Raw genomic sequence first — 23,393 nt, forward strand, 5'->3', positions numbered from 1 at the left:
GGGCAGGATGTGGCCAGACAAACAGGAAACATAATTGAACTAGATGCTTTCAAGTAGCAGAGGGTGTGACAGTCAGGGCCTGAGTGCTTTGAAGGCGGGAAGTGGTCAGGGAAGGCTTCTCAAAAGAGGTGACATTTGAGCTGAGTTCTGAATGACAAGAATGTTTAAGGAACAGAAGGCCTAGGGGGGCTGGGGCGTGGTGAGCCAGGGACGAAGGGTGGGCTGGGACAGATTGCGTGGGGTCTCATAGGCCTTGGTGAAGACACTGGCTTCCAGTCCTCGTGAGATAGGGAGCCCTGAGGAAGCGTTAAGCAGGGGAGTGATGGGGTGTGACGGCTGTGTGGGGAGTCATGGAAAGGGGGCGAGAGTAGACACAACAGGGTGGTGAGGGGCCCTCTGTGACAAGATGGCAGCTCAGATCTGGGTGGTGGGCATGTAAGTGGAGAGATCAAGCAACTGGGATTGAATGTCAGTGGGACAGAGGGTGGGAAGTCATGGGAGGACGGCCTCTAGCTTTGTGATGGGAGCCCCCTGGGGGGGTGCCACTGCCTGAGCCAGGGGCTATTGGTGGTGAGGCTGTGGGGCAGAGGAATGTGCATGTGAGGTTCTGTCTCAGCACGTTCACCCCGTGGTGCCCAGCAGACATTCACGTGGAGGTAGAAAGGTGGGAGGGAAGAAGTAGAGACACCAAGTGCCGACAGCTGTTTATAGGAGTCTGAGAAATGAGACAGAGCATGAAGGATGGTGTGGGATGGAAAAAGGTCGGTTTGAGGTGAGACACAAAAGAGCTCCTTATGCTCCCGGGATGGTCCAGTGAGGAGGGAGCAATGGATGAGGAAAGTTGATCCTATCGAACCAAGTTGTGGAGTGATGAGAGAGGACGATTCTAGAACACAGGTGGAGGCCCATAGCTCCAGAGGCAGGAAGTCGTCCCCTGAAACCAAACCCTAGAGATGCCTGAAGGCTGCCAGCTGGAAGGATGAGCCAGGCTCCCCAGGCTTGGGAGGAGGAGGGAGGGAGCAGGAGGGACGTGGACACCTGCCTAGTGTCTGCAGTGGGACCTCTCTGGGACGAAGTCCCTCTTCCTGGGAGAGCTGCTGTCAGCACTGATTACTCGATGATATCGTCTGTCTCAGGGAAAACCTCGGAGGTGCTCAACGCCGTCATGGTGCCCCTAATTGAGCCCTGGCAATGTAACAGCAAATATGTCTACAATAACCTGATCACACCTGCCATGATCTGCGCAGGGTATCTGCAGGGGACCATTGATTCCTGCCAGGTAAGTGCAACTGTGTTCAACCTTTGGGCCTTGCCTGGCCCACTGAGTCGGTGAGGAGAAGCCCTGCCCCTACGGGAGACAGGGTCCCATGTCCCTGGGACACGGAGCCAGCTCTGGGGCAGCTGTGGGAAGTGATGGCAGCTAACGGTCATGGTGGGAAAGTGTTTGTACTACCAACACCACCCACATGCCCTGCCTCCTCCGAAACGGTTTCATTTTGTCAGAGTGTCAGTGGAACCGAAGTCAGTATTTTGTGTATTTTGAAATACAGACACCAATTTATTTAGTAACTCTTAGCTGGTGGAGACTAAGCTTAGTCGCTGGGGGATTATATTACTGTGACGTCCTTGGAGGAGATGTGAAACCTGCACACCCACTCGTAACTCCCACTCAGGATCCCCACCCAGCCCCCCACCCCCTGGGCAAGATCAGCGTGTGCGTGGGCTGTGAGCTGAAATTCTGCTCTCCGTTCTTTGCTGTGTTCCTCAGGGTGACAGTGGCGGTCCTCTGGTCACCTTGAAGAGCAGCGTCTGGTGGCTGATTGGGGACACGAGCTGGGGATCCGGCTGTGCCAAGGCTAACAGACCAGGAGTGTACGGCAACGTGACAGTATTTACAGACTGGATTTATCGACAAATGAGGGTAACTGTCCCATCTTTCTGACTGAAGTCTCTCGCTCGTGTCAAAGCCCAGATATCTCTGAGGTGTGGCCCCACTGCAGGAGGCTGACTGCTGGACACCCATGTGCGGGATGTAAATGCTGCCTCCCTTAGCGACGGTTTGCAGCTAGCATCCCCCCTTGCCAGTGTTCACCCGTCATTGCTGACGGGGCTCAACCTGGTGGCTGATGCTGCACTTGGGCCTGTGCTCCGCTGACCACACTCAGTTCTGCCCCCCCGCCCCCCAGACCTCATTGACCGGTAGTCTCTCCTGCACCCAGCCTTTCACTCCATGCTCTGGCCGGGTATGGCTTGCTCTGTCACAGACTGGACACACAGTCCACTCCTTGGCTTGGCTCATCGAATCCAACTTCTGCTGATGGGCAGAGAGCAGAGGGAGGCAAATTAACCAGCTGAATCGTGACAGTGCCCTGTCCTCTTCTGGGCTATTGAGTACACTCTGAGTGAATCCCCAAGTGTGGAGGTGAAAGATCAGCTGGGCTTCTCTGGTACAAAAAGGTTGTGGAAACGGAAGGTCCCAGGGGCTCCCTGCAGTCCTGCCCGCTTGGGCTCCCGGCCTGACCCCTGCTTAGCAGGACCCTCTGCTCGGGCACGGCCTGGATGTTCAGCAACAACCAAATCTCTCTCTATCTCAAGGGCTCCAGGACTGGCCGTCGTCACCCCTTCCAGGGCTGGGTAGCTGCTGAAAGAAACACTTGTATTGAGTCCCTCTCTAGTCTCCAGTCTGGGGCAGGGGGTCCAGGCCAGAGGGCATTGCCTGACTTGGCCCCCAAATGAAACCCTGGGACCTGATACCTTTAAGTGACCACAGCAGCTGACCAGCCGCATCTGGCAGAGGGCTGAGTGCTGGAAATAGACAACTGAGCTGTCCTGTTGGGAGCCGCATGATGGAGCGGAGCTGGGGGGCTGGGGTGGGCCTGGAAGGGGACGGTGTTCCAGACAGCTCAAGGGTGGTGAGCCAGCTGGGGGTGGACTGTATGTGCAGCGTGTGAGGGACAAGCCGTACCGGGCCAGAGCGTGGAGTGAAAGGCTGGGTGCAGGACTACAGGTAGACATCCAGGACGGTAAACACTTGTCTGACAGTGGCTAAGTCAAGCTTGCTTTTCCCAGGAAAGGCCTGTGTCCCAGCTGTGCTAGCGGTTTGTTTCCTCACACCCCCCACACTCCCTGCTCCCTCCAGGCCGAGCGTTGTCAGCTGCACTCCTCGACCTTCCTGCCGCAGGGGGAAATCCCTTTGTCCTATTAAGCTGGCCTATTCGGTGTATAAGTGCCTGATGTCATTCTAGGGAGAAAAATGATTTTTCTACCGTTGTTTGTCTTGAGAAAATGACAGCATTTCTTTTTCCTTTTTGAACAGGCAAACAGCTAATCCACACAGCCTGGTCCTTGGTGCCGTTCCACAAGGAAATGAAGGGGCTGATGTTTAATTCCCTGTGCATAATGTATCTTTAGAAATGATTCAAAGGTCCTTTCATTTTTATTAAATAGTGAACTTGTCTGTCTTTGGCAGTCTCCACGGTTCTGTGCAGGCCACAGGGGCTCCTCCCGGGCCTGTGCTCCCTGGCCTCTTGTCCAAAACGGGTGCCCGGCCGGACTGGGTGTGGGCGCCCAGGCCAACGCAGGACAAAGGGATGCATCCGCCCCTTGGGATCTGCCTTCTGAGCCTATCTAGGGGCCGGGTTTGGATGCACAGGGGGCTGGTGACCTCTTAGCTGCTGGACAGCTTGAGATAGAAAGAGAGAAAGCCGGGTAGGACCAGCAAGGGCCACCCTCTGGGGCCACCCCAGGGCTTGTCTCCCTACAAGAATTTTCACTGGTCATTTTTCAGTGCCTTCTTAGCAGCCCCGGATGGTGGCTGGAAATAAAGGGACCAGCCCTTCATGGGTGATGACTTGATTGTCACTTGAAAGGGCATCAGAAGCCTTCTTTTCTCTTCTTGCGGGGGTGAGAGTGGAGACAGAGCCAGACGTGCTCACCCCTGAGCATCGCTGGGGCAGGTGGCCACGGCGTGTCGGTGCGGCTCCGCCCGGGGGTCCGCCTTCCTCCCCAACCTCCTCCTTGGGGACGAGCACTCCCCTGTGGTCCTCACAGGAAGGCCGAGTGGGGTGCCATGCTGACCCTCTTCAGGCCCGCTAATCACAGGAAATTGAGGTCACCTGGGAAAATCAGGGATGTGTGATTAAAAATACACTGTTTCCATGTAAAGTTTCCACACGTTACTACCTCAGTGCTCATGAAATCTTGGCTGTGACACCTCTACTTCTCACACTTGGTTCTTGAAACCACTGTCCTTGCCAAGAATGAGTGGTGGCCAGCTTGAGCTGCTTTTATAAAGTGACTGGCTCCTAATTTCATGTTCTGTTAATGAGTTTGCTGAAGAACAGCACCTGTGCTCGCGACAAAGAAGAGAAAGGTGTATTTTGGACTCCCTGTGGCCCCTTATGTTTCCCCTGGGGAAGGGCCACACTTGAATTGCCAAGTGGGGACATGGAAATACTGTGCTCTGAGCACTGCCTCCCCTCACGCATACTGGTTTCCAAGAGTGAAATGGTGATTCTACTGCTGGGACTAACCTTGCAATGGAGGTTGGACAGCCCCACTCACAGGGTGCCCCACTGCACATGCCTCAGTGACAGCAGCGTCCCCAGGGTCCTTCCAGACACGCAGCACTGAGGTTCCTGCTCCCCAAGCCAGATTTTAAAAAGCCTGTCATGGTGAGAATGTTCCTTCCTTAGTGCTTCTTTTTATTTATGTGATGCCCCACCCCCCTTGTCTTGTTTTGTATCTTTTTTAAAAGTGTAAAATTCAATTGTGAAATATTGTACAAATAAATTATACATTTTTTCCAAATATTCACTGAGTCTTTGGAGGCCTGTTCCACCTCATCTGAGAATGGTAGGGGGATTCAAATTTTCTGCCATTACCATGGTTATCAAAATGCTGCTAGTATTGATTTGGGGGTTACGACTAGATCTTAGCAAGTAAGCGAATTCACAAATGATGATTGAGTATATATCTAAAAACATCCACATGGGCAGTTGACAATCTTCCGTTACAGTTTTCATTTTGGACTCACCTTGTGAATGGTTTTATTTTAGGATGAGGCTGAGATCTAGCCAGAATGCTGAGACTAGGGAAATAACTGATATTTTTGTATTTAAACCTTTCGAAAAAGTTAATTCGCTTAATACAAAATGAGCCACAATGCTATTAATAATAGTAAAGGGAACCCATGAATGTTAATAAAAGTACATGGTTTGTGCTGATTATTCTGTGGGTTCTTGCAGCTGGGCCGGTGGGAGCGTCCCCCACCTTGACTTGCCTCTTGCTGAGTTGTTGCGGGGACAGTCCCACCTTAGCCTGGCTCTGGCCTGTTCCCAGCTCTTTCTGTCTGTTCTGTGCTTAGTTCCCCTCATCCTGCTCCAATTTCGGAGCCTTTGCCCCCCAGACCAAGGCGTCCCCCCAAGGCCTGGCTTTGTGAAGATCCACAGTCCCTGGTTGGTGACGACTCCCACGGCCACACGCTGCTTTGGACGAGGTGACATGTCACGTGAATGGCAGAACGCCCTGCCCCAGTGCACGCAGCGTTCTATGAAAAGTGCTGGAACTTAGGCTGCTTCTAAAGTAACATTTAAGAAATTCACCAGTGTACCAGCTACGTCATTCTAAATGAATTAGCCTCATAAATAGTGGTGTGTGAACCATCACTTTGCTGTGATGAAGGAGACTGATCTTGTCACTGCCTGAAAACCCACCAAACCACTGGGATCGTTTCCGCAGGAGGAAAGCAAAGTGGGGATCAGACAAAGGGAAAGCCAGTGCGGGTGCCCCTTTGCTGCTTTTCCTGCCGCCTGGTGCAGGATTTGCTGCTGGGGCTGGAGTCCTTTCCTGCCAGACAAACACGCCCCTTGGGGGACTGGTCCACCTTCCCCAGACTGGGTGCTTTTGTCTCTGCTTTTGCTTGAAAGGATAGTTAGTGATAAAGGCATATGCTCTGTAGCTTCTAGAGGATAGTCAGGAATCCAGAAAGTCATTTGAACACGCGCCCAGCATCTCCCACACCCCACTCCCTCCCATAGCATTTATTAAGCACCTTTAGCATGCCAGACCCCAGGTTCTAGAAAAATGGAGTGTCATGCAGGGTCTCAGCTCCCGCTCCACACATAAGAACGCAGGACATGGTGAGGCCAAAAAGAAACACCCACGGAGCCATAGATAGGGGTTATACCACTATAGTCTTGCTGGCGGCTGGGTTGGAGACACAGGCAGCAAGAGCCACAAGATCCACAGCCCGCCGTCCACTTCTCAGCAATCTGCAACCCGCACTCCGCCGTGTTAACTGCAATCCGCGCTCGCCAGCCACCATCTTCTTGCTAGCCCCTGTGTCCTGCTAGCGTAGCCATGGCAGTTATATTAGTGGCCAATGGCTCACTGGTTGCAGCTGATGGCCAACTAGCCACAGCTGATGGCCATCCTATCATAGTTGATGGCCATTTACTACCCGAGCCAGCACCTGTCTATGTGAGGGCGAGAGCCTGGAAACTGCACTCCCGGCTCTGTCCCCACACGGAGGCTTTCCGTCAATTCAGTTCTCTCTGGCCCCTCACCCTGCTCTGTTCCAAACTCAGCTCCATCCTGTGGGTCCACTGAGCCCCTGACTTGCCTGGAGTGAGGGTCCATGAGTGGACATTATTGGTATTCTAGCATTTTCTGTATGGGTTGATGGACCTTCAAGGTAGATGTTTTTGGTCAGGCAGCAGAATCTGGGGACACAGGTTCTGATCCTGGCGCTGCCTCTCGTGGGAATGTGGCGGTACAGCAGGGGCAGTTCAACCCCTTGCCTGAGCCCCACCACCCTCTGCAGGCATCTCCCAACGTGGACTCCAGCGCTGTGTCTCCCTGAGTCCTGACACCTGGAAGGAGCGCACGCTTCTTCCCCATGGATCTTCCCCATGGGTGGGTGGTCTGGTGCGTGGGGACAGACCTGGCGAGTCCACAGCAGATTTACCCCCTGGGTAAAAATTTTTTTAAAGATTTTATTGGGGAAGGGGAACAGGACTTTATTGGGGAACAGTGTGTACTTCCAGGACTTTTATCCAAGTCAAGTTGTTGTCCTTTCAGTCTTAGTTGTGGAGGGCGCAGCTCAGCTCCAGGTCCAGTTGCATTGCTAGTTGCAGGGGGCGCTGCCCACCATCCCTTATGGGAGTCGAACTGGCAACCTTGTGGAGAAGAGGACGTGCTCCAACCAACTGAGCCATCGGGGAGCTCAGCGGCAGCTCAGCTCAAGGTGCCATGTTCAATCTTAGTTGCAGGGGGCGCAGCCCACCATCCCTTGCAGGAGTTGAGGAATCGAACTGTCAACCTTGTGTTTGAGAGCCCACTGGCCCATGTGGGAATCGAACAGGCAGCTTTCGGCCATAGGAGCGTGGAGCTCTAACCGCCTGAGCCACGGGGCCGGCCCCTCCCTGGGTAAATTCTTGATCTGGTGCACTTTATCACCTTTCTTCCTCCGCCCTCTCTGAGAATACCAGGAAAATTGTAACGGCAAAGAACACTGCCTCCTCTGACTTTTCTGGTCCCCACAGAATCTTGTCGCTGGTAAGGACGCCTGGTACTGGAGACGTTGCTCAGGCCAGCCACCAGGGGGCGCCAGCTCCCCAGAACCTGGTGAGGAGCTGTCAGTCTACAGGGACACATGCTTGGTACTGGCCTGGGGGTTGCAGGCACTGCCCGCCTCCCCTTGTTCTTACAAGTCTGTGGGTGTTGGTATACTGTGCCCTTTAAATAGGAGTCATACTGGCACCTGGGAGAGGCACAAAGGTGCTGCTCCCCCACAGTGGGTCTTGATTTGAATTTGTTGAATGCTCATTGTTCTCCTGGCATTCCCTCTTGCAAATAAATAAATTCTCGAACTGTCCCAAAACACTGAGCATCATAGAGTCCCAGTCAGAAGGGATCTGGAGTGGGCCTGGATGGAGGAGGCAGTGTAGCCAGTCCTCTCCCACCCCGACAAGCGGTTGTCCAGCTTGGCCGGAAGCCCCCGCTGCCCAGGCCCGCACCGCGTGAGGCAGCCCTTCTTTCTGGACATCTCGGCGTTACGTGCCTCTGCCGCTCATGCTGGTTGTGCAGAGTGGGTCTCCCTGGAGAGCAGCCGCTCACAGGTCCTCCTCTGTGGCATCTCCGCTTGTTCCCTGGCCATCTCTCCTCTAGGCTTGTGACACATCAACTCTCACTTGAAAGGACATGATATAGGTCCTTTTGGAACCCCCTGCCCCCACTGCCTCCAGCCACAGCCTGTTGTTCAGTGTCCTGCCCTGAGCTGGCCGTGGCCGAGTGTCTGTGAGTGTCCCCACACTTGGCTAGACCAGGAGGTCATGACAGTGCATGCTCTTCCAGGGCAATGCATGGTTAATATGCCACTATCTCTGCTTCTTAGTACTGCCCTGCCCCCCTCCCCAAGCTGGAGCTCTGCCTCTGGGCAAATGACCTCTCCTGACTTGGCCTTTTATCCTCAAGTCCACGCAGGTACCCAGGAATTTAACAGGTTGGACTCTTAATGGTGCACATTACACACCAATGCCGTTTGCTTCACGCTGTTTCATTTTATCCCCCATTTCCTCTCATCCGCTTGTAAATAAGCAGACCCCGATCTTGTACCCAACTCACTCCTTCGTACCTGGCCCGGCCATGGTGGGCCGCGTCTGCTCCCCCAGGTTCCTACCTGCTGTCATTTTCAGGCTTCTCCCCAAAATAAAAAAGGTGTCAGAGAGAAGTCTGTTATCAAAGAGTTTATTACAAATCAATAAGGTGTGATTTCTACGTCATGGCACTAATGATCCTAAAACATTGGGTGCGTGAGAGATCGTGCAGAAAACCCAGGAAACAGCTCCTTACAATGCTCACGAGCATGGGTCTCTGCTAAAGGCAAGAGAGCGTTTGGGGAGCGGGAACTATGTGAGGGGGGTCGTCGTTTTTCCTAACCGGGAAGATGGCATCATCCATCCCACCTAATCCACATCCTTCACAAGGATGGGCCTTGAGTCTCAGTGCTTGAAACCCAACTGCTCACCACAGCTTCACCCAGAGTCCATCTCCACTAAGAGACGAGCATGGCGACTGCCAACCACTCTGTGAAATGGGGAACTAACAAAAGCACAGTTGTGGGGGAGGCGCCGGGTCCTCACTCCCTGCATACATGCCGTGGAGGCACAGGCCAGACCGAGCGCGCCTTAGCCGGGGAATTTGGCTAGCCGGTGCCGAGCTTGCGTCAGCCGCGCGTGCCGCTCCTTCAGGAACTTCCTCTTGTCGCTGGTGTCACTGCGTTCCTTCAGGAGCCAGCTGTACTTGTCCTTGTCCTGCAGCAGCTGGAGCATGGCCTTCTGGAGCTGCTGGCCGTACGACCGGAGAATGAAGAACTGGATAATCAGAGGAATGTGGCTGGACAGGCGGTTGCTGGCCTCCTGGAAGGGACAGTTCACAGAAGGATTGAGGGGACATTGTAATGAGGAGACTCCACGTCAGCACGCGAGCACCAGGAAGCACGTGGACCCGGCAGGTGCAAGGTGCCTCCCTGGGTTTCATACCCATCAGCGCCCTGTGTGCTAAGGGCAGCGGGGGACAACACACACGCACACAGTGCAGACTGCACCCTGCTGGGGGCCAGGGGCCAGCTGGGCACCACACGCTTGTCCGAGCCATGAGATGCTTCCTTGTGATGGAAGAGGGTAACGTGCTGCGAAAAGGGAATGGGCGACGGAGTACAAAAACTATTTACAACTTACTTATAGTGCAAATTCTTTACAATTCCGCCAAAAAGATTTCGTGACTTTTAGAAAAATCAGCACTAAAATGATTTTAGCGGAACAGAGGCTGGGCTATCAAAGACCACGGACGGGCGCCCTGTGGAGTTTCACATAGGTCGACAGGTAGTTTCAACCCTTCCGTCTCCCGCCCCACCTGCTGGTGAAAAGTTTCTCTTCCCGAAGACAGTGATCTCTCACAAGCTGACAGGCGCTCGCACCTAGCGGGTTCTGTGACCTCTCTGTGCCTCAGTTTCCTTCTCTATAAAACACGAGCACCCGGACTCAATGGATGGTGGAAAATATTAAATGAGCTAAAAGATAAACGTTTAGGAAGATGCTAGGCGGACTAGAGCTCAGTGAATATTAGTCAGGGGGTCAGTGAGATGGAGATGGTACATATGCTGTGTGTCCTAGGAGGAGGGTGAGCCAGGGCGGCAGTGAAAACAGGGCAAGGAGAGAAGGGACAGGCTGATGGGAGGCATTCAAGAGGGGCGTTGGGGGCTGCAAACACTGGAGTCTGACGTTGGAGAACGGACACAAGCTGAAAGGGACTGCTAATATCTGCAGTGACAAAATCAGGCACCCAAAATACCTTTTGAGACTTCTGGTATGAATATGGCTGCAAGAATCATTTTCTCGTTCTCATGAAGATCATCCAAAACACCAACAGTTCTGGTGGCAGTAGGAGACAGGTGACGTGTCACCTCTGACCCATGTGTAGCAAAAGTAGCGGCAGTCAGGCAGAGCCACATGCAAGGAGGGGACAGAGGAAGCGTGGGCAGGGACAGCGTGTGTCAGACAAGAGGAGGAAACTCCTTTCCTGCAAGGGATTTGAGTAAGGTCAGTGGCAGAAGTCCCTCCCACCAGGGTGCGTTGGGGGCACCGTGGCGATGCCACACAAGAGACTCACAGATGGGCCACGTTTTCATGAAACACTCTCTTTGGTAGCTGAGAAGAAGTGTGTGAGTGGTAAACACTAGCTCTGGACCTTTCCCCAGTGCCCACGGGGACTTTGTGCAAATCACTGGCCCGGAGAAAACCAACTCATTTAATGATGCGTGTGCTTGAGGCAGTGATGGCTCCACACGTGTCGGTGCGCACTAATCCTGGGATCTGCGAACGTGTGACCTGTCGCTGCAAAGGGCAGTTGAGGTTGCAGGAGACTGCTGATTAGCTGCCGTTAAGATCGGGAGACTATCCTGGATTACCTGGTGGACCCCATACAAAGGAGGGAGGCTGACAGGAGAGTCAGAGGCAGCTGTGACTCCAGAAGGTGGGAGAGATGCAACACGGCAGGCTGTGAAGATGGAGGAGGGGCCACGGGCCAGGGAGCACACCTGTCCTCTAGAATGGACGAGGCAGGGAAACAGACTCACCCTTAGAGCCTCAAGAAGGAACACAGCTCTGCCAAAAACTTGACTTGAGCCAGTGAGGATCGTGCTGGATGGGGACAAGTGGCGTTCTCATTAAAGTCTGAGACAAGACAAGCCTGCCTAGTAGCTTCACTATCGTTTCAAGTTTCACGAAAGGGACCAGACGAGGCAAGAAAAGGAAGTCTGGGTGTGGCTTGTTAGCTCAGTTGGTTAGAGCGTGGTGCTAATAACACCAAGGTTGCTGGTTCGATCCCCGCATGGGCCACTGTGAGCTGTGCCCTCCTTAAAAAAAAAGAGAGAGAAAAAGAAGTCTGAGGGAAAGGGGAGAGAAGTGGAAAGCTACCAATGTCTGCAGACGGATGAGTGTCCCCGGGGAAAACTCTGGAACTTCTACAGACAATAAGGGAATCAGTACGAATACAGGGTATAAAATACATACAACACAGAGAGCACAGCAACCAACAACAAACAGAAGACATAATGGGAAAAAAGACTCACTGACAATAGGGACAAAGATGAGAAAATATGTAGAAATTAAATGTAGAAATGAGCACAAGCTACATGAAGGGAACTTTAAAACGCTTCTGAGGGCCCCAGAAGGAGATCTTAGACATACAAAGACCCAGGATGGTCCTGGGCTAGAAGATTTACTGTCATAAAGACGTCGACGGTCCCTCTGGAGACCTATAAAGTGAATGTAATTCTAGTAAGAATATGTACATTTCTCTGTTTTCAGAGGGACTGGATAAGTTAATTCTAAAATTTATATTGAAACTGGAACAAATAAAAACAGGCAGAGAATTTCTGCATAAAATGACGTGCGAACACAGATGGTCGTACGCTCATGTTCGTAGCAGCCCAAGGTAAGACCAACTCAACGTGCATGGATGGAGGAGTGGGTAAGCAAAAAGTGGTCCATACATACCACGGACAGTTATTCCACGTTAGAAAGGAAGGAAATTGTGACACATGCTACAAGGATGAAGGATGAGAATATTACGTAAAGTGAAATAAGCCAGACTCGAAAGGACAAATGTTCTATGAAGCCACTCATGGGAGCTACAGAGCAGGCAAAGGCATAGAGACAGGAAGTCGAGGGAGAGGGAAGAGTGGGGAGGCAGTAGGCAGTGGTTAACAGGAGCAGAAGATGAAAATGTTTTGGAGACGATGGTGGTGATGGTGGTACAACAATATGAAGGTGCTTAATGCCACTGAACTGTCCACTTAAAAATGGTTAAAACGGTAAATTTTACGAGATTGTATTTTACCACAATATAGAAAAAAGAAAAGAAGTGGGTGGGGCAGGTTAGGGGAGTGCTAAGTGCACCAGATATTTAAACTCAGTATAAAGATCTACTAATGTAATCACGGTGACACTGATCATTAGAACAGCAAACCCGTAGGACAGAATTCAGGATCTAGAAACAGGCCGACATACACAGGGGGAGAGAATATGTGAAAGGGGCATACTGCACACCATGGGGACAAGCATTCTTCAGTGAGGGTATTGGGACAGCTCCTGGCCCCAGAGCAAGCCTCAGTCTGCACATCAAATAATTCTGAAGGGACCAAGGGTTTAAATATAAAAATTGAAATAATAAGTTACTTGAAGAAAATACTGTGGACTTTGTTTATAAATCTCAACAAGACAACGTCCTTTATCCAGTGTGACAAAAAAAGCGCAGAAGCCCCCAAAGAAACGACTCTGAAATCCAACCCACCAATCCAGAACATTTCAGCAGCGTCTGAAACCACCACATACAAAGCCACAAGGCAAATGACAAACTTCAGAGCAGTTGCATCACAAATCTCTACATGTGAACAGCTCGCTGTAGAAACAACTCCGACTGGATGCAGTTGACTGAATAGGAAATAGAAATAACTCGTACACTGTGAAAGATGTCCATCTCATGGTAATAAGATAAAACGCAAATTAAAATTACAAAGGTATACAATTTCTCACTTATCAGACTATTAAAAAAACCAACTTTAGGGTAGTCTAATGGGCAAGTGTGGAAAGAAATAGGCCTCCTGTGGGTAATACAATATAATTTTAAACGTCGATATAAAAGAAGCCCTATCCTGACACTTTCATGTGTCAACGTGGCCAGGCGATCGTACCATTATTCAAACATTAATTGAGGTGTTACTGTGAGGTAATCTACAGATGTAATGAACATATTCAACCAGATAACTAAGTAAAACCTTTACTTAGTGTGGGTGGCCACATCCAATTAGTTGAAGACCTTATGAGTGAAATAGAAAGAAATGGTGCCTGTAGACAGCAGCTTCAGCTCCTGCCCGAGAACCTCAGCTTGCCTCCCCTGAGGGCCTTCCTACAGATTGTGGACTTGACCAGCCAGCCCCCACAATCCATTAGCCAGTTCCTTGAAATAAATTTCCTTATATACATGAGATGTGATTTTAAAAAAAATACGGTGAATGTTTAAATTTAAAAACAAAAATTATTACAGTAAAAGACACATTGCCATTAACGCACCTCAAGGAACTCCCCCTCACTTCGAACACTTATCCATCGTTCTTGCCACTTTCTGAAGCAGTTCTGCAAGTCCTCTTTTGTGTCTTTAGTTGCGCTGCCGTGCTGCCTCCCTGTCCTGAATCGATTCAATAGTCATTTTGAGTTTGGGGAAGCACCAGCAGTCGCGTGGTGCCAGATCCGGTGAATAAGGTGGATGAGGACACACCATAATGTTTTTATTTGACAGAAATTGCTGTCCTCGAAGTGATGTGTGACACGGAGCGTTGTCATGATGGAGGATGAGTAGAAACACTCATGAAAGAGGACTTCCAGAACTGCTTCAGAAAGTGGCAAGAACGATGGGATAAGTGCATTTGAAGCGAGGGGGTTTTGACGGAGGTTTATGGCAACGTGCCTTTTACTGTAATAAAATTTTTTAATTTAAACATTCACCATAGGTTTTGATCATACTGCATATATCCTATTGGTTCTGCTTCTCTGGCACAACCCTGACTAATACACCAGGAATCTCACTTGTAGGAATTTGCCCTCCAGATATATGACATGAAGCAAGCTATTCACTTAAACATCCCCGTGTTAGCAAAAGACTGGAAACAAACTATGTCTGTTAATAGGGAATGGGCTCAATCTGCTGCACCCATAAAATGGGATACTCAGCCACCATGAAAAAGAATAAGGGGGGGGGCTCCACGTGAGCTGGAGTGGAACCTCCAAAGTCCATAAAGGAAGCAAGGTGGGGATCAGTATGTGTACTTGGCTAACCTTGGTGTAACATGTGTAATATAGCGCTTTTCTTCAGAGGAAATCCAGAAACACCTGGGGAAGGGCTTCTGAGGAGGGGACCGCATGGCTCAGGACGGGGTGGGTGGGAGACCCACTTTCCACTGTCTCCTTTTTGGATTTTGTGCCTGTGCATGCATTACCTACTGTCAGGTTCCACAAGGCAGGTGAGCAGATGGGTGGTAAGCTCGCTGCATGAGCAGCCGAGATGCACAGGTGTCCTGTCTTGCCCTTCACCAGCTTCACTCACTTGTGTGCATGTCCCCGTGTTGGCGGGAAATGGAGTTCGACCCTTGGTGTTGCTCAGAGTGAGTTGTTTCTCTGTCCAGCTGCAGGGCATCCCCTTCAGAGCCCAGCAGAAATGCAGAATCTGGGCCCAAACTCAGACCTGCATTCCACCGCTGCTTGTCAACAAGACCCCGGGAGGTCAAGTTTGAGAAGCACGGCCTTAAGCACTCGAATAGTGAAGAGAAGGAGGGACCTGGTTACGATTTGCTTTACCTGTCCAGATTTTTACGTATCCCAGCGGCTCTGACTGAGGTGTGCTCAGCTGAGTTTTGCAGCCATCCCAGGATGAGTTAGATCACCCTTCACACTACCTGATATATAGACTAGCCATGAAAGCGCGTGTCTTGATGAGTGGCTTCTATGTGGTGAGCCGCCATTGCACGTTACTGCCATGCTTAGGGGTCTCCCACTCATCCTGCTGAATAGCCACCACACACCTGAGGACAGACCATTTTACAAAGAAGGATGCTGAGGCTCAGAGAGCTGGAGGCACTTGGCCAAGGCCACAGAGCCAGTCAAGACCAGAGGAGAGTGGCTGTACGCCATAACCCCTTCTTGTCAGCCTAAGGCTGAGTCGCTGCTGCGGAAGCTCAATGGCTGAAAGATGGAGCTGCCTGATGCTCACCGCACGGAGATGATAAGACTAAAGAGAGAGGCATCAAGGAAAGGAAGCGACGCAGAAACCACATCTTTGAGACATGCGTGGACTCACCTCGCGGTAGGCCATCAGATGTTGGAAGATTTCAGCTACGGTGTCACTCAGAGAATCGGGCTGAAGGGACGGCAGCAACGTTGAGTTCTTCTTCTTCTTTTCTTCTGTTTCCTTCTCTCTGACCTTCTGTAATGAACTCCGATACACTTTGTCTTGGCAGTAGACAATCTGCTCCATTTGGAAGTGAAGTCGGATGAGCTTCTCAGCTTCTTTCTCTTGTTCCAGTTTAATGTCTTCAATTTTTGACTATCGCACAAGAGACACACAAGGTTCTCCTCAAGAAGTGAATTGCTGGGTCACAGGAAGAGAATCACACGCAAAGCCCACAATAGCTGGTTCTCCAACTTGCACGCAAGTAGCACACTGCTTTGGAGCAACCTTCTGCACCTCCACCTTGGCTTATCTAGGACGGGGTTCCCATCCCCAGTAGAGGGTAGGGCTCTCCTGGGGAAGCTGAGTCACACGTGTGACAGCAGCCCTCATCCCCAGAGCCTGGGAACCCATAAGGTTCTGTTTGAAGGCCTGAGGCCTCAGCTGCTTTCTGTTCCCCCTTATAGGCTTGTCCATCTGATGAGGAGTGTATACCCATCAGAGAGCTCACAGGGACAGGATGGGGGCTGAATGTAAGTTAGTCAATTCTCTATCCTTATGTTCCTGGGATTTAGAGAAACTGGCTACCAGAAAGCCAGGGGGAGGTCTGTCACACAGAAAACATCTGTACCCCATTCCACTCCTAGCTCACTGAGCTTCATGGAGTGAGATGCACGCTGCAGGTATGTCCTCGACATTTTCTTCTATGGCCATTACAACCTTCTGAGGAAGCCATTCTTAGCTGTGTTTTGTGGGTGAGGAGCTGGAGGCCCAGGCCGTGGCTTGGGCCCGCCCCCTGACCACCAGCTTGTGCATGGCAGAGCAGGCCTTCCCATCTGTGCTGGGTGCTAGGGAGTAAATGTTTGTGTTCTCCTTAAAATTCACGTATGGAAAGTCTAACCCCAGGGTAATAGCATGTGGACGTGGGGCCTTTGGGAGGTCTACGTCTTGGGGGGCGGAGCCCTCAGAATGGGATTAGTGCTCTTGTAAGATGAGCCTCCAGAGGCCTGCCTCCCTCTTCCTTCTCTCTCTCCCCCCGCTGCCCCCACCGCTCACTGCTTTTAACCAGTCTTCACTGATAATATTATTAGGAAGATTCACTAATAAGCTTCATTATTTGCTTCTCTAAATACAATAAAGTTGCAATGGTCTTAATCCAAGAAATCTATTTTCTAGTGTCAGGATTATTTACTTATTTATTTCTTAGTAATATACGGTCAGTTTTACCTTGGAGGTTCTGTAAAGGTTGAGAAATTCCTGATAATTTTTCTGGGAAACATCTGTGAAGGCAAGCCGGACTATATCTGATGAAAGAAAAACAAAAAAAGTCCAGTATTGGTAGAATCACTGATCGTCTTTATAAATTGCAAAAAATAAGAGGATAAAATGACAAGGAAAGAGAAGTATCCTCCCTCCCTTCCTCTCCTCTTCACTAAAGAAGGAACGTATGCTTTTGTCCCAAGAACTCTCTAGAAGAATTTTAAAATCTAAATGTCCCCTGGCATATTTATTTGACATTTAAAGTTTTCATCCTAAATATAAATAGTTGCAAAGAATGTAATTTCTAGTAAGTTACAAATATATCAATATTTTATAGGAAAACATCACATCACTCTTTTAAATATAACAATGGAGTCTAAACGTGCATGTTATCTATTTGAAAAGAAATACATGAGGGGCGGCTGGATGACTCGGTTAGAGCGCGAGCTCTTAACAACAAGGTTGCCGGTTCAATTCCCACATGGGATGGTGGGCGGTGTCCCCTGCTACTAAGATTGAGGATGGTGACTGGACTTGGAGCTGAGCTGCACCCTCCACAACCAGATTGAAGGACAACGACTTGGAGCTGATGGGCCCTGGAGAAACACACTGTTTCCCCAATATTCCCCTATAAAATTAAGGGGGAAAAAATACATGAACAAGCTCTTATTTAAATCAGAAAATTTACATGACATCTTTTTATTTGACTTACAGAATTTTATCCTAATATGACATACAGTATCTTTATGCTTGAAAATCTTCTATCGACCCCATATCATATCTTTCTGAAACAAGTTTATATATACATATATACATATATCTATTCATATATATATATATATATATATATATATATATATATATATATATATGTTTTAATTATTTCTATGACTGTAAGGATACACATACTACACATTTTCTTCAGGAGAGGATTAAGAGTGCACAATTGAGCCACACAACACAATGACAAATTTTGGTATATGTAAAAATCTACAATTTTAGTAGAAGCACATCTCTTAATGAGCTCTCATGGTTCCCCCATTTCCACTAGTTCATGGGTCCATGAATGATTATTACTCATGGCTAAAATGAGACAGTTGGAGACTAAGTGCGGCTGGTGGCAGCCAGGGAGAGAAAGCGAGAAGAGGTCGGATAACGCCCCCGAAACCGAGGGGCGGACGGTGAAGGAGAGGGAAGTCGGTATGTGAAGTGCTGCCTTTTTCCTCTGCGGGCCGCTGGCAGCTTCCTCCCTACACACAACAAAGGTTATGCCACCTGCAGACTGCACCCAACACTGCCGTAATGCAGTTATTTAGTCGTCAACCTTACTTCTCAGAGAATTCAAATAAACAGAGTCTTCTGAGATTGAAGTAATCCTAGCAGTGGAGCAGAGTGGAGGTGTGGTGTCATAATTCTCTGTTTGGTCTTTGTCCCTGGTTCCTGGCACACAGCTCCTAGTCCCTTACAATTTCCTGAGTGATAATCGGGGTCCTCTCTTATTCTAATGAGGGGACTCCTGTGGCCCTGGGTAGCTTCAGGATAAGGGCTGGTTGTCAGAAAGAACAAGCCTTGACAGAAGCCTGGAACTTTCAGCCCATCCTCCGGGGACGGGGCGAGGAAAAGGGCTGGAGACTGAGTTAATAAGTGATTATGTCTCCTTGATAACTGATTACACCTCCATAAAACCCCGAAATGACAGGGTTCAGAGAGCTTCCAGGTCGGTGAACACAAACATGTACCAAGAGGGTGGTGGTCCCCAACTCCATGGGATCTGCAGTTGGGACCACCCCCCCACCCCCAGACCTTGCCCTGTGTATCTCTTTCATTTGCATCCTTTACAATATCTTTATAATAAACTGGTAAAGGTAAGTCAATTCTGTATAATAAACCAATAAAGGTAAATAAAGTGTGTTCCTGAGTTCTGTGAGCTGTTCTAGCAAATTACCAACCCTGAGGAGGGAGTTGTGGGAACTCTGTTTAGCGATGGCTGGACAGAAGAACAAGGGGCATGGGACTTGTGACTGCCACCCAAAGTGTAGCAGTCGTGTTGGGACTGAGCCATAAGTTGTGGGGGTTGGTGTCAGCTCTGGGTAGTTGGGGTGAGAACTGAGTTGAATTATTGCACTCCCAGCTGATATCAGGAAAATCAGAGAACTGGTTGGGCTGCTGGTGTTGGAAAACCCCAGGAGAGCTGTGAAGTTCAGTGCTGGCTTTAGTTCACCCCTTTCCCTGCCCAAGAAATAATGTGAAACACCATGAACTCACCAGTTACTGTGAACAGCATGTCCAGAGCAGGTTCTTCCAATGCTCTGATTTGCTGTTTTATGATGTTCTCGAATGTCTTATAGTTCACAAATCCTGGCAGCTCTCTGCCACGATACTGATTTTCAAATTTCCAGATCTGCCTACATATAGCTTCGTAACCTACAGAGGCAAGAGCTCTGCATTATTTTACGAAAACAACCTTGCAGGTTTTTCTAAACACAAGACCATTCTCGACTTTCTGAAAGCACAGAGCAGCAAGGGAAAACATCAAAACATATTTAGGGATTAGAATTAAGAAACAAGTCTCAAGACACTTTTCTTCGGTCATCTCGAGGTGGCAAGTACAGAGCCTGGATGCGATGCCAGGAAGCAACAAACGCAGACATACCCTTGAAAAGGTACTTGAGTATGAAATTTTATAAATCCAGTTTGATTTTGACCAAAGAAATTGTATCAGAATAGAATATTATGATATGCAGGCCCTTTAAAAAGTAGGATTGACACCTCCCAGAATCAGCTACATGTCACTGATTCGTGTGCTGTCGCACAGGCAGGAAGTGTGTGTAGATCAAACGGGATAACAGAGTCCAGGGGCACATAAGTTCCTGTCAGTGTGGCACGGGATCACTGTTTATTATATAATGACCACTTAGGTTTTGCTTTATACTTTTGGAATTCTTTTTACTCTCAACACACTGCATTGCTGACAAACACCCTCATTGAGGGGGCAGGGCCTCATTCAGGAGGGGTCTGGTTCCTCTTTTTGAAGAACTAACCAGGGATAGTGGTCTGGGTACCCTCTTTTGGTTAGGAGGTATTTTTTTATAGGAATTTTTTAAATTGAGATATGTGTACTGTAAAATTCACCGTATTAAGAGTGTACAGTTCAGTGACTTTATAATAGTATATTCACAAAGTTGTGCAATCATTGCCACTATCTAATCCTCAGACATTTCCATTGCCCCAAGGAACCCTGTACCCTAGAGTGGTCACTCCCCATGCCTCCCGCCTCAGCCCTGGAAACCTCTACTTCCTGTCTCTGTGGATCTGCCTGCCCTGGACATTTCATATAAATGGGATCTTACAACACATGGGTTTCTGTGTCTCATTTTTCACTTAGCATGTCTTCAAGCTTCATCCATGTCGTGGTATGTGTCAGTACTGAATGCCTTTCTACAGCTGAATAATATTCCATTTATGGTATTACAGGCTGAATTGTGTCTCTCCAAAATTCACACGTTCAAGTCCTAACCCTAGTACCTCAGCATGTGAGTGTTATTTGGAGGTAGGGCCTTTACAGAGCTGACTAAGTTGAAATGAGGTCCATCAGTGTGGGCCCTACTCCAATCTGACCGGTGCCATTATAAGAAGAGGACCTTAGAACACACACAGAAGGACGACCATGTGGGGACACAGAGAAGACGGGAAGACAGCCGTTTGCAAGTCAAGGAGAGTCCTCATAAGAAACCAAACCTGCTGACACTTTGATCTTGGATTTCTAGCTTCCAGAATTGTAAGCAAAGCATTCACGTTGTTGAGTAAGATGCCGTCTGTGGTACTTTGTTTCGGCAGCCCTAGTAAACTAACACCTATGGATTTACTATATTCTTTACCCATTCATCAGTTGGTGGACATTTGGGTTGTTTGCGCTTTTTGGCTATTGTGAATAATTCTGCCAACATTCATACACAAATTTTTACATGAACTTATGTTTTCGTTCTCTGGGGTATATACCTGCTAGTGGAATTGCGAGGTCACGTGATAGCTGTGTTTAACTTTTTAAGGAACTGCCGGAATCTCCCATTTTACATTTCCTCCAGCAGTGTATGAGGGTTTTATATTTTAATTTCTCCACATTCTTGTCAAAACTTTTTATCATCTGTCTTTTCGATGATATCTATCCCAGTAAGTGTGAGATGAGATCTTGTGGATTGGACTTGTATTTCTCTGATGCTAATGATGCTTATTGCCACTTGCATATCTTATTTTTGGAGGAATGTTTATTCTAATCTTTTGTTCATCTTTAAATGGAATTATTTGTCTTTTTGGTGTTGCGTTGTAAGAGTTTTTCCTATATTCTGGATATTGATCCTTATTAGACCTATGATTTGCAAATATTTTCTCCCATGCTGTGGGATGTCTTTCTACTTTCTTGATAGTGTCCTCTGACATACAAAAGGTTTTAATTTTGATGAAATCCAATTTATCTATTTGTTCCTTTGCTGCTTGTGCTTTAGGTGTCCTGTCTAAAAAAACCATTGCCTTATCCACGGCCACAAAGATTTAAACCTATGTTCTAACAGACGTACATTTTGGGTTTTGATCCATTTTGAGTTAATTTATTTATAGGGGTAAGTTAGGGGGTCCAAATTCATCCTCTTGCTTGTGGGTATCCAGGGATTTGTAACCGATAACTTGCCGGGAGGAATTTAGTATTAAAAAAAAAAAAGGGCTCTTTTCTCACAGGCTGCGTGCCACAAGCACTTATGCCATAATATGCTGGCTGAGCACCATACAAGAGAATTGTTGTCTTCCTTGAAGGGATAGACAGGTCAAGCAAAATTACTTCAAATTTCCCTCAGTTGCTACAGCCTTATCATTGATCAATATATAATTTCCTTTAGTCTTAAAAAAGCAATTTCAGACCACATTTTCTACTTTTCTCATACTCTTAAGAATTTGATGATATAAGGGTGGCATCTAGCACACTGTTTTATTTTCTTTTCATTGCTGCGACTATAAAAATGCACTAAGATACAGGTCAGGCTTCAAGGACCCAGCCATTTAACCAAGATCGATCTGGGTTATTTCAGTGGTGACACAAATAGGAGTACACACGTCATGTCAACTTGCTCACTATGGAAAGACTGCTGATTCTTCTGGAAGCTTCTTTCAGTGTCATTTGAAATAGATGCTTGCTGGGCCGGGTTCAATGACACGGTACAGAGCAAATGTGCCTTGTGTCACTAACTTCTTACCTCCGTCCTCCTCAGACCGTATTATCTGCCTCCCCAATCCTGCATTTCAACCCAACCCAGCAGATTTACGGTGGTGCCTTGGACTCACCTTTCTGAAAATGATTGTCAATCACAGTACTCCATTTGTAGAACTCTTGTCGGATTTTGGTAAACAGCCGAGTTTGGTCTTCCTTCACGGGTTCTTCCCCTTCTACTAAAGCAAGGATGTCCTGATTAAATGCATTAATTTTCTGTCAAGAAGAAAAACACAAGTATAAGTGGTGATATTTCAAAAAGAAGCATCAAGGTGGTTTGGAGGTCATGTGCTGGCTGAGAGTGGGCGAATCATTCTTTGTTGCCGATGGGCCACTGGGATAAAGGGAAAGAGGAGGCTTGGGCACCAGACCACCCCACTCTCCCCTTAATGCCTTTGGGATCTTGAGTGAGTCACATGATGAAGAGTCCATGAGCAACGTGACCATTCAGCACACTGACTCCGCCTTCCACACCCCACTCCTCTCTGCCCCCATCCCTCCACACTGGCTCTTTTCTGGTGGGCAGAAGAGGATAGAAGTGCATAAGGCACACGGCCCCTTTTATATGGTCAGTGCATGATTCTTCAACTTGATGCAAAGGCCATACTCACATCTATCAGAAAGAACAGTTTTCCGCTTTCGTCTTCTGGTATGTCTGTGCCACAGTTACGCAGCTCTTCTGCTATTTGCTGTTGAGCCTCCTTTATTTGATCTTCTAACCGGGGCAGAGATTTCTGAGAAAAATAGAGAGAAAATTATTGAAATGCATAAATATGAACCAGGAGTGAAAAGGAGGTCCCGAACTTCCTTCTGCAAGGGGCAGGACAGCTGTGCAGTACATTGGACTTCCTGGCTTCCTCTAGAAAGGTTTTCCAGAGGGAGAAGGGCACTGTTTTCCACCCAGGCCCTCCCACTTTCCTGCTCCTGTGTAAACAGGCTCAGAGCCACGCTGAGGTGACCACTCTGTCCAGTTCCTGGGCCCTGTAAAAGCAACGCCAGGAACAGCCCCTGTGATCGTTTTACATAAACTCTGCAGGGAGCTCAGAAAGAGCCATGTTTCTAGTGGGTTCTGAAGTGGCCATTGGGATCATTTGAGATTCAACAACATTTATGTTGTTCAGAGATGAAAAGTTGTCCACTTCTGGCTCTAACAATAATGTTGACTGCATGGGCTGGCTTACCGTACCACGGCACACACCTAGAAACACTGGCTAAAATATCACAAGCACCCGTTTCAATGTATCAGGGGGTTGTCCGGTACAAAAGAGATACCCAGAAGCCAAAACCAGGGGACAATGGGTGCCCAGGGATGTGCGATGAAAACAGAGTGAAGCTGGATTTGGCCCCAAGGGCATATGTAGGAAAGAAAACC

General features: G+C 48.6%; 2 protein-coding genes and 1 non-coding gene across 7 annotated transcripts in view; 2 read left to right on the plus strand and 1 right to left on the minus strand.

Annotated features, from left to right (window-relative positions):
• Positions 1 to 4,811, plus strand: part of TMPRSS2 (transmembrane serine protease 2) — a 34,950-nt gene extending 30,139 nt beyond the window's left edge. For all 3 annotated transcript variants that reach the window (XM_019745777.3, XM_019745776.3, XM_019745778.3), the window contains exons 12-14: positions 1,137 to 1,279; positions 1,769 to 1,921; positions 3,317 to 4,811. In XM_019745777.3, the coding sequence (XP_019601336.3) occupies positions 1,137 to 1,279; positions 1,769 to 1,921; positions 3,317 to 3,328 (308 nt within the window). In that variant the 3' untranslated portion in view covers positions 3,329 to 4,811. The remainder of the gene's footprint in view (positions 1 to 1,136; positions 1,280 to 1,768; positions 1,922 to 3,316) is intronic.
• A 3,921-nt stretch (positions 4,812 to 8,732) lies between these two features.
• The window catches only part of MX1 (MX dynamin like GTPase 1), a 32,298-nt gene continuing 17,637 nt past the window's right edge, over positions 8,733 to 23,393 (minus strand). For all 3 annotated transcript variants that reach the window (XM_074325077.2, XM_019745766.3, XM_074325065.2), the window contains exons 10-15: positions 22,633 to 22,755; positions 22,096 to 22,237; positions 19,030 to 19,188; positions 16,732 to 16,808; positions 15,415 to 15,660; positions 8,733 to 9,419 (exon numbers count right to left, since the gene is read on the minus strand). In XM_074325077.2, the coding sequence (XP_074181178.2) occupies positions 9,189 to 9,419; positions 15,415 to 15,660; positions 16,732 to 16,808; positions 19,030 to 19,188; positions 22,096 to 22,237; positions 22,633 to 22,755 (978 nt within the window). In that variant the 3' untranslated portion in view covers positions 8,733 to 9,188. The remainder of the gene's footprint in view (positions 9,420 to 15,414; positions 15,661 to 16,731; positions 16,809 to 19,029; positions 19,189 to 22,095; positions 22,238 to 22,632; positions 22,756 to 23,393) is intronic.
• Positions 11,326 to 11,399, plus strand: TRNAI-AAU (transfer RNA isoleucine (anticodon AAU)). The gene has a single exon. It is a non-coding gene; the product is annotated as a tRNA-Ile (tRNA).

Source organism: Rhinolophus sinicus, chromosome 17 (genome assembly GCF_057876585.1).
Source record: "Rhinolophus sinicus isolate RSI-liver-muscle chromosome 17, RSI-T2T, whole genome shotgun sequence".
Taxonomy (NCBI): domain Eukaryota; kingdom Metazoa; phylum Chordata; class Mammalia; order Chiroptera; family Rhinolophidae; genus Rhinolophus; species Rhinolophus sinicus.